Here is a 16,896-nt window from a genome sequence, read left to right as displayed (position 1 = left end):
GATTTGTAGGTTTTTATAATTACTCCGACTAAACATCTTTAGGGATGACAACCCCGATTATTTACTAAACTTTCTTCCCAGCTGGATGTGCGACCAGAAAAAATGAGAAACTGGAAAAAAATACAATAGAAAATACATAAGATGGTAAAGAGTTTATTAACAGCAGGGATTTAACTTGCTGTATTTTTTTCATAGCATTGCCTCAAGTTTATACATAAATCCTGCTAAGATTGAGGATCTTGTTTTTTTATACAACATTTTAATGGCAAGCCCTGACCTGTGCCTGCTTATTATGCTTATATTCCGTTTATTATTTAAACCAAACTATGATTATGTGTCCAATGCATTTATTCATGATAAACTGCTGGGTGGTGCATTGGTAAATATTGTCCCCACAAAGGCATGCGTCCCCCACAAATGATGTCGAATAACTCTACAGCAACCAAGATCTTCAATCTGAAAACCCAGAAGATGGTACCTGTCGTCGGTCTCGAAGAATGTGTTGTTGGTGTAAGATCCAAAGAACTGCGGAGTAAATAAAGAGGTCATTTCAATATAAAAATGTTGCACTGCCATTGTCACAAAAACACTGTTGTACATCACTCAAGTTCTGACATGGTCCCTGAACATCTCGTGCCTGGTAAAGAAATCTCATCAAAGACTGTTCTTTTGAAGGAAGTTTATCTTTGGTCTTACCGGCAAGCCGGAGGAAGGCTCGATGAAGTCAGCCCAGAATCCTTCTCTCTGCAGGATGAAGCAGATGTCCTTTGCTCCATCTACAAACTAGAGAGGAACAATAATACTTTATAATAAAGATAATGACTAAATAGATGAGTGAGGCGGTGTTATTTGATTGACACAGCGTTGCGGTAACTGTAGTGGAATACAATTGGAATATAACAAAAAACAGTATTTAAGAATATTCAACAGTAGTACTACACCAAATTGGAAGTGGTCCAGCTGAAGCGCACTTAATCAGATTGAAACACATAGACTTGAGCCCAATTGAATATCATTACTGCCATATATAGTCGTCCATCAGTACATGGTGGCCTTGCACTTAACCAAGTGACTTGCTCCCTCCCTGCTATTGCCACTCCTCAGAGACATATATCATTAGATATCACACGACCTTTGGGGCCGTTTGAAGGCTTCATCATACCATGTTTCATACTTGTTTATCACAGACGTCATAGTAGAAACACAGATTCAGTTTAATAACCATCAGCACTGTGTTAAGTCAAATCAAATCAACTTTATTTGTAGAGCCCTTTTCCTGCAAAGACATGCAACACAAAGTGCTTAACAGAATTAAAAACAATTACCACAATTAAAAGGAAAAACAATTACTAAGAAAGCCCCTCCCTCCCACCCTCCATACTAGACACACACACACACTCACACACACCTTTGGGGCCGTCCACACTGGGAGGAGCCGCAGGCCGTGCCATCGGGGGACCAGCACCCGGGCCCCCCGACTCCGACAGACGGGCGGACCCCCACATTAAAGGGAGGAACCCCCAGCCGGCCGGGTCGAAGGGACCCAAGAATGGCACCCCCTCAGCAGACCCGACACAGCCCCCAGTGTGGAGGACCCCCCCCTGAGGAAACACTGGAGTTAAAAGCTAAAAACATAAGTTTAAAAATATTAGTTAAAAGCCTGCTTAAAAAGGTGTGTCTTTAATCTTTTTTTTTTAATATCAACAGTCTCTGCAGTCCTTAGGCTCTCCGACAGGCTGTTCCACAGGTGGGGGCCATAGTGGCTAAATGCTGCCTCACCGTGGGTTTTGGTATTGTTAAAAGGCCAGTGCCGGAGGACCGGAGGACCGCAGGGGCGGCGGGGGTTGATATGGTAAAAGAAGATCAGATAAATAAGAAGGTGCAAGGCCGTTAAGCTAAACATTTAAAAACCAGTAAGAGAATCTTAGTCGGCTAGCTAACCTTGTCAAGCATCTGCTCTCTCTCTTCCTCCACAGCGGAAGACCATGCCGTCATATCATTCTGTGTCTTTTGAGTCACTGTGACCACGGTCACTTGAGAGCTTGGGGCCTCAGGAAACAGGCATTGGAGATCTGGGTAACACATTGTGAAGAAATCACATTTTCTATAGTAATTACATTTCTTCAGTGGTGCTTAAAATAACATTACAAGATCGAATGTACCAAAACACACTCTGTCAGGGTCACATGATGGACTGTTTACTTACCATTTACTTGCTTTTGTTCAGTGAATTACCTTGCTGTAGTTTATCAGGGCATGGCTGTATGACACACTCCACACATGATTTGGCTACATTTGCTGCTCCACTGTCATTCTGATTGACTGCTGGGTCATCTTCTTTCTGTGTATAGAAGTACACATGGACATGCACATATGCAATGTTAACTGATGAGTAGGCATAGGCTGGTATGAATTTCTGACAGTATGAAAATGTTGGGCAAACATTACAGTTTCAGTGTATTGTAATTACTGCTCTAAAATGTGTTGTTGTGAAATAACGTTATTAAAAATACAAAAAAAAGTCAATATTAAACCACATAATATAACACAATGGAAATGGAACATGCATTTAAAATAAATACAATTAATTTAAATATTTCTAAATAAATAGTAAATAATAAATATGCAGTCTACCGTGGCTATACATGCAAAACAAGTCACAACAGAATATTTTCTTAGCTAAACAAGGCAAAATGCAAATAAATACAATCAAGTTGCAACATAATTAATTTTAAAAAATGTAATGTTAATATTTCATAGTGGAAGGTCACACTTTTCCATTAACTCCCGCTTCAACTGCAATGTTAAGCGGTTGTCGCTCGTTGTTTAGTCGAAAATAAACAGTTTATCCCACTTATCCTCAAATCATTCCGCATACTGAATCACAACTTTTTTCACATTTGGTGACTCCCGACGTAAATGTCAACCGACAACGGCGACAACATTGCGGCTGTACCGGCACGGCTCAATGCAAATGAGGCAACAATCAACTTTTGGAAACACATTGAAGCTCAATTCCAACTGCAAGGAATAACACAGAATGTGATGCAAAATATTTCCATGCAGTGGCCTCCACTTTCTCTTATAACGTAGAAACGGCATGACACACAATTTTAGTGGTTTTGAAACCACGACTAAGCAGGTGTTGTGCAACACATCTACAGTAATATTACAATACTATGATTTATATTCTTACACAGAAGAAATTGGCTAAATGTTTATTTGATTATCTGTTGAAAGTTTCTGCATTTTGAAAAAAAATTAAATGTGTATTGAATAACCATGAGTGCAATTGTATATTTTACTTACAAAAAACTCATTCATAGGCAGCCTGGATAAACATCGTTCACGGTTTGGTGAGGCAGACAGAAGATCAGGAACCGTCCTTTTTGTGAGTCTCATCTTGTCCTTGGAATTTTTTTCCAGATTACAGTCAAAACCTACATTACCGGGGAGAAGGGAGACCTGGTTTTTGACACCAGATGGCACCATGGTCTCATCCAGCCACGATGGAAGTGGTTCTGAAAAAGAAGACAACCGCAACAATAATTCTTAACCTGATTTAGATTTTCGGAATTCTACTCAACTAGTAAGTAGGGCTAGTAATTGCGTACCACTTATGGAAGGGACTGTTGCTACATGGCGAGCAGCTGAGCTATGGCATCCAGTAATAGACAAGCCCTTGGTTCTGGCAATATGATGCACCAGAGCCTGAAGCCCAGGGAGATATGTAGCCAGTCTGGTTCTGCTGTACAGCACCTGAGCACATAATCACAAAAACTTTGTTAGCTTCAAATATACACATTGTGAACCATTCCTTTCATGACCATATGTTTCGCCGACAATCATTATGACACAAAAAAGATGAGTTGTTTTCTGATTCTGGAAAATGGAAGCATTTTGATGTTGTTGAGCTAATAAATGCTTGTGTTCTTCGTCTGTATGTATACCTCACAAAAGTGAGTACACCCCTTATATCTGCAAATATTGATATCTTGTTGAAATCCGTATTAAGCTCCTTTGAATGGAGTGTGATTGCCACCTGTTGCTCTGTTGAAGCTACAGCATCTTGTTCTTTGTTATCAGCAGCCCTGGCACAGACCTGTGTGTAATGTGGAGACCAGTCACAATCACATTGTTAATGTATTTTGTTTTAAATAATCGGTCGTACACATCATTTGCAATAGTTATCAATTTAAATCAACCTTGCTTTGGGAGTTTGTGACAATTAGCTTGTCTTTCCCCCCCCCAATGACTTCATGACAGACTGTATTCAAGCAAACAGATCTGTAATGAAAACTTTTCAGTCGAGCTATTTAGACAATAATGGCGTGTTGACTGATTTTCAGTAAATACACAGTCAACCTATACTGCTAGTATATCCGTGTTTAATTTCCATAGCATTGTCCTTTTGAGGAAAATATACTTCAATCAAATAAAAGTGATATGTGGGGTGTACTCACTTGTGTAAGTTATAGCAACAATCTACCGCCTTCTATTAATATACCTACCACTTAATGAACCACTTGCATTGCATACAATATTTAATCATAGTCACATCATCCATCACATTGAACTTACTGTCGCCATCCTCCGGTTCCTTGCAGTTTTTTGTTCGGTATCTGTTAGATTCGAACACAAGACAGTAAGGACCCATTCCCAAACAAACAAAACAAAAAGTTCAAAGTCTAATAAAAATGTATGCATTAACACAAAACTGCACCTTCATAGATCCCTTGTGCACATGAATTAATTAAGTTAAAATGTTTACATGTCTATTAACACCATGTCCTGCAATTTTGTCAAGTAGAGATGGACTTTTCATATCACGATTAGAATAACCAAAATTGCCATAGTTATATTCAAAATATAAAGCAATCTATCCTAATACTGAGGACTTGTGTGTTTGTATGTACACCAATGGAGATACATGGCATAGGTTGATCTCAGTAGCAGTGCAGTAAAATACACATTGGGGTCCATGCTTCCTTGACCGTTTAACAACCACTCTGTTTTCACTTATTATAGCCATTATTCCATATGCTCTGAATATGTCCCAGTGAATTACCTTCAAACGAAAAAAGCTTGCATTGACAGGTAAGGTTCAACTGAATAAACAACAGACTTACCAATGTTTACCCACGGATGGCGAAAAGTCACAGGATTATTTACGTCCAATCGCAGTAATTAATGACTGATGGGCGTCCGCCGATAAAGTTTTAATATCTATACTGTAAAAAAAAACAACTCTGAACTTACGTAGACACAAGCGCAAGGGCAAGGAATGGAACCAACGTCATCAGTCCCCGACTCAGCTAATGCTGCTGGGACACGGCTTCATTCGTCTTGTTATTGCTGGCGCTTTGCAAACCAGCTTAGAAGCGCATTACCGCCACCAACTGGATGGGAGAAAATTTATTCTCCTTCCTGGGTAGCCCCCAATCCAGAATGTACCCCCAAACTCAGCTGGGATAGGCTCCAGCTTACACGTGACCCGAATGAGGATACAAATGAGTATGGAAATTGGTGGATAGATGTATTTTTCTTGGGCATTTTTGTACCTTTTTCCTCCTGTTCTCGTGATGTGCCATCTTGTGCCCAGTAGATGTCACTGTAGGACACTGTAGGCAGATAATAACATATTTTTCCCCAATAACCTTATTGAAAAACAAATAATAGAAGTGACAACGAAGACAGGACAGTGAATATATATTTAAAATATAACATAAATACATTTTACATTTTAGTTGTTCGGAATATCCTGGGTTGTTGTACTGCGTTACCCGTGACGTCTATAACACTGACCAATTAGGAGTAAGTGGACGCCTCCATCAGGAAGTGAACAGGGGGGGAGATAAACGGACCCGAAGAACAAACGCGTTGTTATCCTTTGGTCCAGGGAGTCAATCTGCAGTCATGTTATTAACAAAACTTACGTCTACACTCAGGTATACATTCTGTCTGGTACACGATTTTGTTTCTTTTTTATATGAGTTTTTTGGCAATCATAAAATAAAAGCATGTTCATAACAAAACAGTTTTTGCTTCTTTCAGACAGAGAACTATCTGCAGACTGCATCGAATTCAAGGACACATGGTGAGGGAATACTTCTGCAATAAATGAGTACTTTGTTGTATTCCAGTGGAGTGTTAGAAGATGTCTGTGTACTACAGTGATACATGATACATGGTGCTGTTTTTATACATGAAAAGAAATGACCAGATGCCTTCTCAATGTTATTTTGGACCAGATGTCCAGTCATGTGGAGCCAGAAGTTCTCCTGGAGAAGGTGAACAGAGCTGGTGTGATCACCATGAACAGACCGAAAGTCCTAAATGCCCTCAACATGTCCATGATCCGACTGATATACCCTCAACTCAAGGTATTCCTAGTTATTTACCTAGGAATTGTGTATGTGTGTTTTTTAGACATCATTTTGGATATTTTAATCATGTAACAGTTTTGGTATGTATTGAAACACAGAGGATAGAGGATATGTAGACTATGACCCCGTTCCAAATGACTACAATCCTCACTCCATTTCTAAGCAGACCACCTTGAGGAAGCTTGTTTTGGTTACTACCCAAAGATTGAGGGTATGAATGTAGACAGATTGGTAGATTGAGAGCTTTGGCTTATAGTACAGAGCTTTCTTCACCACGGCAGTCCAGGATGGCGGCTGGACCTCACAATAAATCTGTGCCTCACATGTGAACAAGAACAAGACCCTGAGAAACGTAACCCATTGTCATTCAGGAAAACCGGCAATGGCTGTTCCAGGGTATAATAATAACTCCAGGCAAATTACAAAAGAAGACTCGGTGTTCCAACAGCAAATAAAAACCAGACAAAAATTTACCTATTAATGAACATACCAGCCCGTCTTCAAACATACACTACCAGTCAAAAGTTTGGACACACTTTCCTCATGTTATTCAATGGGAAAGTGTGTCCAAATCTTAATGATGACTGACCTATTGAATGACCAATTAAATTGTGAAAACATTGATATGCTGGTTGATGTCTGGACTGGTGTCATTAAAGCAAGGAACTAATAATACAATTGATATAATAAAAATGTTTTTTTATAGCATTTTTACAAAATGAACTCCTGTGTGTCTCGTAGAAATGGGAAAGTGACAGCGAAACCGACTTGATAATTATCAAAGGAGCTGGTGGTAAAGCCTTTTGTGCTGGTGGAGACATCAGAGGTAAATGCTAACTCTGCAGGTAATTCTAGTAATATAATCACTAACATTTTTAATACTTCTTTTCAGCAATAACCGAAGCTGGGAAAGCTGGAGATCCCCTTACAAAGGTCTTTTTCCGTGAGGAATACATGCTGAATAACGCGATAGGTAAGTTTTTTTTTATGAACCCTGCACACAGATGTGTATTTATGTTAAATTCTCTGCACTTTCCCACAAATCGAATAAACGTTTTAATTGCATTAACACCCATGTGATGTTTTCAGGAACATGCAGGAAACCATTTATTGCCTTAATTGATGGGATAACAATGGGAGGGGTAAGTCATATTGCTTTAATTGGAGAATATGAGATGACAAAATGTCTATTAAGATATTAAACATAAGGACATACCTGCTAGAGGTGGGAATTTGACTAAATTTCATGATTGGCTATCAGGAAAATCAATCAATCGTTACTGATCTTAGGCCGCATGGTACGAATGGCTTGAATGTGTTGAAAATATGATTTTTATATCATTATAATAATCAATAATGTGTGCTTTACTCATCTAGCATGTGTAATTGTTTCCAGATCTGACAGCGAAACGTAGGCTATAAGTCAAATATTTTTGTATTTTTAATATTTTTGTTTTAGTTTAGAAAACCTGTTTGCGATCTTCTACATGGGATTTTTAATATTATTGAAGCCCTCTAGACATGAAATAGCACCCCTATAGTCTCCTTTACAATCATATCACTCAATATAGTAGTTTTAATCAGAGCAAATAACACCAGCGTTTGTGTGTGTTACAATAAATGTCTTCCGGACTTGGACAGGAAGTGATGTCAGGGATTCAGGAAGATGACGCTGTAGTTGTAGTGACACAGGCTCTGAAATGGAGTTGAATCTAGCCAAGTATTATTCTTGGTGAAATGCACACTTTTATCTTTTTTTTGTGAGGCGTGCTTTGGCATGGGGGCACCAGATGCCATTGAAAACAGTAGTAACGCCGTGAGCCCACTAGGTGGCGACAAATACCGTTGACAGAACACGCTTGTGTGTGAGTATGACTGGGACTTGTTTTGGCAGGGTACGTCAAGATTGTTGGCTTACTTTGGTGTGAGGCATGTTAGCATTATTTACACCAGAGGTTTTAAAATTCCAACTTTAAGTTTAGCCTTTCCTTGGAATGTTGTCATTATTTTGTCATCCTCTGCCTGCAGGGAGTTGGTCTGTCAGTTCATGGACGTTTTCGAGTGGCCACTGAGAGAACACTGTTTGCCATGCCAGAAACTGCTATTGGTAAGACGCAATGTTGGTGGTAGTACTCAGAAGAGCTCTTCAAACTTTCAGAGATATTGTTCTATGTTGAAGTCGGAACCAAATTGATATTAAAGGGTCAGTAATGTGTTACTTAAAGTAACAGAAAACCAACCTCAATATTTGGTTGTGTATGTCAGTGCGTCTGCGCCATTAGGCCTATTTTAGAATTAATTAAAATTAAAAATTAAAATGAATTAAAATGTTCTTAAGCCCCCCTAAATAATTGATATTTTTATTGATTTTTTTATTTTATTTTTTTACAAAAAAAAATCTCTGACAAATTTCATATAATAGGGCAAAAGCAGGCTAATAAGCAAGCCAATAAGCAGGCTAATACTAGCCTACTACTACTAGTAGTAATAATCAGAAGAAAAATAATGATGATAGTAATAATAATAGGCTAATTAATAATATAATAATGATTATTATATAATTAATCACTGGACAGAATGGTTGCAGAGCTTGAGCAGTGGTTTTGCAGTGTAGATTGTGTGTACTTTTGTAAATTTAATGGTGGCCTAAAACTATTGAGTATCTCTACTAAATCTTTCCAAAAGTGGGAAAGTTATATCCCGGTTCTTGTTTGTTATTTGTTTTTTGGATTTTTTTTTTTAATTTCTACTACATTCATTCATATCCTGTGCATCTCCAGGGGGCTAAGCCCCCCCCCCTGTCCTCAGAACCTCGTGACGCCTCTGGTCTGCGCGTTGGAGGATGTAAAAATAAACTAACAAGGCTCAAGCCAAACAAAGGCAAAGGTGCTGGTCTGATGATGGACGATATAGAGACTGAGGCTGCGAAAGCTGCGCCATTTACGTACTCTTGGGACATTGCCCAGGTGCAAACTAACTCCGCCCACAGGACTTGATAACACAAAACAGGGACACACAAATACCTACGTACGTACATACGTACATAAACCACAGGCACTGTGGAGGCTGGGTCTGTCATAACAAAAAGTGGAGAAAGTGAAGGAAGACGTTTACATTACACAATGACGTCCTAATCATGTTCTATTGTTGCTATGGCAACACATCTTATCACTCATCAGAAAGGGCAAAATTCCGAATCTAATGTATAACCTTCCAATGACCCGTCACACTATTTTGCACTTTACCAAAGTGTTAATATCTCTGTGACAACCTCAACAGATTTAACCGCCCTGCCATAATCTGCCACACTTAATACGTTTTCAGATGTGAATCAGGTCAGCTCATCTAATCCTGCTCTCTGCCGTTCACTGAGCATCATGCCACATCCACCGTGACCCTTAAAGCTTCTGTTCCTGTCAAATACTCAAATGGTAACATTCACAAAAACACAGACTTCATTTCAGAGATTAGAGATGCGGATTGTGTTGACAGACAATAACGAGAATACATTTCATCTGTTTGCATCACATGTTTAAGGGAAATCAGCCTCGAGGAAAGCAATTCTAACAATAGTGTATGTAAAGCAGTCATTCATGCATCTTGTATCGGATTCTATTGTGTTTGCTAGTCTACCTGCTGCCATAGTGTGGAGTTCATTGATGTTCATTGTGTGCTGCGGCTTCTTAACTCTTAATTTTTACCATGACAGGTTTGTTCCCTGATGTGGGAGGTGGTTATTTTCTCCCCAGGCTTCGAGGAAAATTGGGACTCTTTCTGGCCTTGACTGGCTTCCGTCTCAAAGGCCGCGATGTGCAGAGAGCCGGAATTGCCACTCACTTTGTAGAGTCTAAGAAGGTAATTGTCATGTAATTGACGTTGACATGAAGGAAAGTGGCTGCACGGTGGATAAGTGGTTAGTTCGTGGGCTACACAGCTCGGAGAGTCGAGTTAAATTCCACCCTGAATTTGCATGTTCTCCCCGTGCATGCGTGGGTTTTCTCCGGGTACTCTGGTTTCCTCCCACATTCCAAAAACATGCTAGGTTAATTGGTGGCTCCAAATTGTCCATAGGTATGAATGTGAGTGTGAATGGTTGTTTGTCGTTGTTTGTTGAACTAAATGTCTGACATGAGTTGGCTACAGCGAGTTAACATTGTAAAATACAGTCAAACTCTGATTTGTTTACATTCGGAATATGGATTTTTTTTGTTTGTTAGTCTTGTGTTTTTATAAAGTAATATAAATTCTGCAGAAATCATCACTACAGTGGTCACATTGATGTTATTAATCAGTGCATTTTTTTGCATTCAACTCTCCTTTTGCTGCAATAGATATCTGACTTAGAGAAGGAGCTACTGGACTTAAAGTCGGCCTCTACTGAGAATATTTCCCGAGTGTTAGACTCCTTCCAGAAGGAGGTAAAAAAACAGCAGACACACAAATGGTTTTCATTGGGCTATACTGTGTTGCTTGACTTGGGTGTTTGTGCTTTTGTCCTCTCTCAGAGCAGCCTTGATTCTGACAAACCGTTTGTCTTGGAGAAGCACATGTCTGATATTGACAGGTAATGATGCAGTTCTACCTGCAGTTGTTTCAAATAGATGCTATCATACTGTCAAAATACAATGGAACCTTAGTTGGTATTATTAATTCCTTCCAAATGGTCCAATGATGTCATATATTTCTGTGTGCCAGGGAAGATATGCGGAGAATGCTCTCTGCAGACTGAAATCTGAGGAAAAGTACAGCTCAGACATTCCTTGACATATATGGTTAAAAGTCTTGTATGTTTATTTACCCATGCCATTATCAATCCGGCTAATCGAGACATACGCAAACTGAAATTATTCATTCATTCATTCATTTTCTGCCGCTTTTCCTCACGAGGGTCGCGGGGGGTACTGGAGCCTATCCCAGCTGTCTTCGGGCGAGAGGCGGGGTACACCCTGGACTGGTCGCCAGCCAATCACAGGGCACATATAGACAAACAACCATTCACACTCACATTCATACCTATGGACAATTTGGAGTCGCCAATTAACCTAGCATGTTTTTGGAATGTGGGAGGAAACCGGAGTACCCGGAGAAAACCCACGCATGCACGGGGAGAACACTCCACACAGAGATGTCCGAGTGTGGAATTGAACCCTGGTCTCCTAGCTGTGAGGTCTGCACGCTAACCACTCGACCACCGTGACGCCCCTAACTGAAATTATGTAAAATTTAATTAACAAAGCGCTGCACGGCGGACGAGTGGTTAGCACGCAGGCCTAGCAGCTAGGAAAAAACAAGTTCAATTCCACCCTCGGCCATCTCTGTGTGGAGTTTGCATGCGCGGGTTTCTTTGGAGAAAAACATGCTAGATTAATTGGCGACTCCAAATTGTCCATAGGTATGAATGTGAGTGTGAATGGTTGTTTGTCTATATGTGCCCTGTGATTGGCTGGCAACCCTTCCAGGGTGTACCCCGCCTCTTGCCCCAAAGACAGCTGGGATAGGCTCCAGCCTATTGAAGATAAGAAATAAATGAATAAAAAACACGCTAACAGGGCTGTACTCTAACCGAGGTATCACTGTAATTAAAATTGTATACATTAGCTGACATATCAGCGCTGTCCTTTTCATCCCCACAGGCTGTTTAGCTCAAGCAGTGTGGAGGGCATCATGCAGAACCTGAAGGCAGACAACTCAGACTTTGCAAAGAAACAAATTGAGGTACATGAGTTTTTATTGTATTACTGTTTGGCCATTAAATGATCATCATCGGTCATACTATATAAAGGGGGAGGTGTCCATACATTTTCCTGTTTCCTTTTCTGTTTTCTCACCATCTGGTAAACCTCTGGGGCTGGAACAGAGCCAGGCCAAGTCAGCATATGTTAGTAATTAGCCGTTACCTCAGTTAAGTACTTAATGGGGTTAGTCTTGTCCTGGTCTTGTGCCGTCTTGATCACAAGCCCCCCGTGTTTAGTGGCTGCCTTTTTACAAAGCAGCTTCAGTAAAACTAATTTCCCTAATTCTGTTTTTCACCTAATATCCATTTGCATCATCCACTGAGGTCTAAGCCAAAAGAGATTATACAAATACCTCAGATTATAAGCCCCGCCCCAGCACATGCTCCGCTGTTGATTATTTGTTTTCATTATCACACTGAATTAATAATCCAAAAGCACTTTTTACAATTGATAAAAACATCCCACAATAACAAATGACAATAACAATTTAACATGTGGCACAATAAATGTTGACAAATTAGTTTTTGATTTTTGACTTTTACCAAAAAACACTAACCAGGACATACGCTAACCAAGGTTTTGACTTATTTTGTGTGTTTATTTGTAATATGCATCTAGTAGCATCACAGTTTTCATTACGCAACATTATTCTGAGGGAAATGCATCAAATTAGCTTAGTTTTTTCTGTGTGTGTGTGTGTGTGTTCCTGCAGGAATTATCCCGGATGTCTCCCACTTCCCTGAAAATAACCTTCAAGCAGCTGCAGACCGGTGCTACTCTCAGCCTGCAGGATGTGTTTGTCATGGAGTATCGCTTGAGCCAGGCCTGTGTGGTAAAGACCTTCACATCAGCACATCAGCATGTTACAAACATTACTTTCTATTTCAAATAATACATCAAATTTGAACTGTTTGTATCAATACAGTACAGAGCATGTTTACATAAAAAAAAGTCAAGTGCTGCAATGTTGCTATAATTTCTCGTACTTTGAGGCGTAAAGAAGATGCCAGCTAATTCCATTGTTTTGCTTTGCAGCATGGCCGTGACTTCTATGAGGGCGTACGAGCTCGTAAGTTGGATCAATAAAACACATTGTTACATTAATAACAACAATGTTACATTAATAGTACTAATAATTCATGTTTGTGTTATATCATTGAGATGCTCATTAAGTTCACATACGTTTCCTCTAGTTCTGGTTGACAAGGACCAGAATCCCAAATGGAATCCATCAACTCTGGAGGAGGTGTCTGACCAGAGTGTGGACCAGTGTTTCTCCTCGCTTGGAGAGATGGATATGTCTTTTTGATATCAACCAGCACCTTCACTCATACATGTTAGGGTTGCACAAAAATTCATATTAAATCTTAACCTCGATTAACATGTAGGGGTGTCACAAGATCTCACAAGATTAAAACGTGATATTTATCGTTTAGGGAACGTTGTCTCATGAGATCAGGCAGCCAGAAGCGAAGGATAATACAGTTGTTTTTTGGGATAAAACTAAGGTATGATGCAATATGTGACAAAACACATTTTTATAGTTTCATAATTATGGTTTTACATGCATAAAACAATTCTACATGCATAGAAATGTGTTTCCAAAAACAAGACGTGGCAGTGAGACACCATCTTCCTGTTTTGTTTGAGTTATTTATCAAATTCAGTCGTGTTTCTCACCTTTTTTGTCAAAATGCTGCATCTTGCAACTTTATTTGGCTCCATTATGGGTTCCTTTTTAAAGAGAGAAACACTATTCAATTCAAATCACCACTCAAACCACACCATCACTACCCATCACCATCTATCACTGCATCATGGTAACGCACTTTAAGCATCAAGTGAGCTGTTCTTTTAATGTAAACATGAATTCATGACACCCCGAACATGCAAACAAATTTCTGTCAAAATTCTTCTTAACAGGCTTAACAAACAATGTTGTACTGATGGACTCCCTCTCCTCCTCGCTCTTCCCATCTCCCAGCAAGCCTTAACGAGGGCGCCTTATCATTAATCAGCTGGCGGGAGGAGCAATTTTATTAATTGACTTTTCTTTTGACTTGCATTTATTACTAGCATGCGTGTACTAGCAAGGGAGGGTGAGTGTGTCATATTTTTGACTTGTTTATTTTCAGTCTTTTCATTTCTATTAAGAAAGTCCCTTGTAAGCTGCCCTTCCGGGACCTGCCATAAAGAACAACAGAAAGATCATTGGAATGTTTTTTGTTTTTTAAGCAGAATTAATGACATTAAAATCAAGAATACAGCAGAACTATATTTATTAGAGCATAGTAATGGTTATAATTCTGAAGTAACCTCTTTTTTTTCTTGAGAAACTTCAGATCTTCCTGATCGGATTCAGGATCCAACACATATGTATGTTAAAAGCAGATATTTTCATTTTAAAAAGATAATTTTCCGTTTATTATTTGCAGCTAGCGGCACAACACTAGAAGTCCTCTTGGCACTTGGGAGTGTGACCAACCAATTAGCGCAGATCGTTTTCACTGGAAGCACAAAATCCAAAGAAAAACAACTGGAATAGGTGCAGAATCTTGAAGATCTAGAAAGCTTTCTATACTGCTTACTGTGTGTAGAAGTCCACAACTCGATACAAAGGCCTGAAAAATGAGAATAATAGGTCTCCTTTGGAAGAAACTGCTCATATACAGCATTTTATGACTTTACACAAAGATAAATCTTGAAGGTAATCTTTAAATTTACTTTAAATTTCTATCACAGTATCAATAAAGTACAGTTTATATATCAAGTCACCCCTCCTCAATCAATTTATATAAAAATCCCAATGTTCTTCCACGACGTCACATACAGTTGCCTACTACAGTCGAGTTGTTTAGGTGAGTTCATGTTCATAGTGAACCAGGTGACCTATAAAGCATCATAGTACACATAACTACTCATGTTGTCAAAACCCGCATGTTGATAGTTACTAAAAAATCTTGAAACAAGCGCTCCACTATAAATCCTTCCATTTGTCCTACATGGAGATGAACTGTGTAGTTCACAGCGTGCCATAAATGATTTATGGTCATTTTATGTGCACATCATTAAACTGCATTGCAGAATGCAAAAAGCCTGTGTCACGGACAGGACACTGTGCAAACACTGTGTATCATTCTGATTTATCATTCTAACCACAAGTGCTAGTAAGTGGCGCCTCTCTGGCTGGGCTTTTATGGCTTATTGTGTTGGAAAGTGATAAGTGATCATGAGAGAAAATGTAGTTAAATGAGACGTTGTATAGTCACTGTCACATGCATTTTACAGTAAAGTGGACAATGGTGGGAAATGTTTGTCACACTCAGATCATCAAAGAAATGTAAATATTAGTCAGCGGCAACACAATTGAGCAAATTGTTTTTAGATTATCACACAATTGTTTTTAGATTATCTTTTATTATTAAGGAAGAAAGATTGCCCCTTAAAGCTAGTAACTGGTTGAGTTACACAGCAACAACTGCAATCAAGTATTGATTAACTGGCAATGAGTATCTTAAGAGAGCTGTGGATTAATTTTTGGTCGATAGTTTATCATCACATTTATCACAGCAAGTCTTCAGCAAAACAACCCCAGACCATCACACTACCACCACCATATTTTACTCTTGGTATGATGTAGCATGTTTTCATTTCAAATGTTTTCGCATTAAGTAATGGGACACACACCCTCCATAATGTTCAGCTTTTGTCTTGTTACACCACAGAGTATTTTCCCTGGAGGGAGGGGCATTAAGATGTTTTGTGGCAAATTTGAGAGGAGCCTTAATGTTGTTTATGTTCAGCAGTGGTTTTGGTCTTAGAACATCTCCCATCGCCGTTTTTGCCTGGTGTCCTTCTTATGATGGCTGTCATGAACACTGATCTTAACTGAGGAAAGTGAGGCCTGCAGTTCTTTGGATGTTGTTGTGGGGTCTTTTGTGACCTCTTGGATGAGTCGTTGCTGTGCTATTAAGGTCATTTTCGTTCATGTTTTTTGGCATTTCTGGATAATTGCTCTCACTGTGGTTTGCTGGAGTCCCACACCTTTAGAAATGGCTTAATAACCTTTACCAGACAGATAGATGTCAATCCATCTCAGTTATGTTTTAACAGGGGTACAATCACACAGGGCCATGGATGTTGGATTTGTTTTTCTCCCTAAAATAATAAAAAGATGAATTTAAAAACTGCATTTTGTGTTCAGTTGTGTTGTCATTGACTAATATTTGCATTTCTTTGATGATTTGCAAAGAGTATTTTTTAGCCTACATCATTTGAAATGAAATGACTTCACTTGCCTCAGCCTCACTGTGGTGCAACACTTGCAAGCTTCTCAAGCATAAAAAAACAGTTTAATCTTTAGTTTGTTGGCAATATGTTTAGGATTACCCAGTCCACAAGGATTAGTGCACTGGTCCCATCGTTATTGTTGCTCTGCCTGCAGTGCCGTTCCCATGATGGCACACTGGTTGATCCAAAGCTAGAAGGTTGCAGGTTTTCATTTGCAACATGATGACACATAAAAGCGTCTAAGGTACGGCAACATAAAGGAGATAAGTCCCAACTACCATTTTTATTATTTAACAGCAGTGTGTAAATGAAACGGGGTCGGTGTTGTTTGACCAAATTTAACTTATAATTGATGTCCTGCCTTTTTAGCCTTTTAAAATAGTCATGACAAACACTTTGGTAAATACAAATACATGAACTGAACAGAACCATGAAGCGCAATATAAATCCATTCCATGGATATGATTAGAAATCAATTCTCAAAT

At 39.2% G+C, this 16,896-nt stretch overlaps 2 protein-coding genes across 4 annotated transcripts; one reads left to right on the top strand and one right to left on the bottom strand.

The window, feature by feature from the left end:
• Nucleotides 1–145: 145 nt before the first annotated feature.
• On the bottom strand, nucleotides 146–5,319 carry mmadhcb (metabolism of cobalamin associated Db). 3 transcript variants are annotated; one of them, XM_058081423.1, is made up of 9 exons: nucleotides 5,130–5,319; nucleotides 4,582–4,622; nucleotides 4,043–4,102; nucleotides 3,615–3,759; nucleotides 3,310–3,521; nucleotides 2,236–2,341; nucleotides 1,942–2,072; nucleotides 697–783; nucleotides 146–525 (listed from the first exon to the last, which is right to left on the bottom strand). In XM_058081423.1, the coding sequence occupies exons 2-9, from the start codon at nucleotides 4,588–4,590 to the stop codon at nucleotides 352–354; spliced, it is 924 nt and encodes a 307-aa protein (XP_057937406.1). In that variant the 5' UTR covers nucleotides 4,591–4,622; nucleotides 5,130–5,319; the 3' UTR covers nucleotides 146–351. The 3 variants fall into 3 exon arrangements, with proteins under 3 accessions (XP_057937406.1, XP_057937408.1, XP_057937407.1); XM_058081425.1 differs by lacking the exon at nucleotides 4,043–4,102 and having other exon boundaries at nucleotides 5,260–5,319; XM_058081424.1 differs by lacking the exon at nucleotides 4,043–4,102 and having other exon boundaries at nucleotides 5,130–5,315.
• Nucleotides 5,320–5,813: 494 nt separating this feature from the next.
• hibch (3-hydroxyisobutyryl-CoA hydrolase) lies at nucleotides 5,814–16,307 on the top strand. Its single transcript, XM_058081420.1, has 14 exons — nucleotides 5,814–5,948; nucleotides 6,055–6,097; nucleotides 6,252–6,383; nucleotides 7,128–7,212; nucleotides 7,279–7,359; nucleotides 7,476–7,528; nucleotides 8,415–8,493; nucleotides 10,096–10,241; nucleotides 10,718–10,804; nucleotides 10,892–10,950; nucleotides 12,020–12,101; nucleotides 12,834–12,953; nucleotides 13,157–13,190; nucleotides 13,315–16,307. The coding sequence occupies exons 1-14, from the start codon at nucleotides 5,917–5,919 to the stop codon at nucleotides 13,428–13,430; spliced, it is 1,149 nt and encodes a 382-aa protein (XP_057937403.1). The 5' UTR covers nucleotides 5,814–5,916; the 3' UTR covers nucleotides 13,431–16,307.
• The last annotated feature ends 589 nt before the right edge of the window (nucleotides 16,308–16,896 follow it).

The sequence above is a fragment of the Doryrhamphus excisus genome, chromosome 9 (genome assembly GCF_030265055.1).
Source record: "Doryrhamphus excisus isolate RoL2022-K1 chromosome 9, RoL_Dexc_1.0, whole genome shotgun sequence".
In the NCBI taxonomy this organism is placed as follows: Eukaryota; Metazoa; Chordata; class Actinopteri; order Syngnathiformes; family Syngnathidae; genus Doryrhamphus; species Doryrhamphus excisus.
The sequence above is the reverse complement of the archived record's forward strand: the minus strand, read 5'-3'. Positions and strand labels throughout refer to the sequence as shown.

Excerpts from the sequence above, each read along its gene's own strand:
- mmadhcb (XM_058081423.1), bottom strand. Across the intron at positions 3,522-3,614 it reads AACAGTCCCTTCCATAAGTG|AACCACTTCCATCGTGGCTG; the intron begins GTACGCAATTAC and ends CTTCTTTTTCAG. Across the intron at positions 2,073-2,235 it reads CCCTGATAAACTACAGCAAG|ATCTCCAATGCCTGTTTCCT; the intron begins GTAATTCACTGA and ends TGTGTTACCCAG.
- hibch (XM_058081420.1), top strand. The coding sequence starts at position 5,917 with ATGTTATTAACAAAACTTACGTCTACACTCAG. Across the intron at positions 6,098-6,251 it reads ATCGAATTCAAGGACACATG|ATGTCCAGTCATGTGGAGCC; the intron begins GTGAGGGAATAC and ends ATTTTGGACCAG. Across the intron at positions 12,954-13,156 it reads GCTTGAGCCAGGCCTGTGTG|CATGGCCGTGACTTCTATGA; the intron begins GTAAAGACCTTC and ends TTTGCTTTGCAG.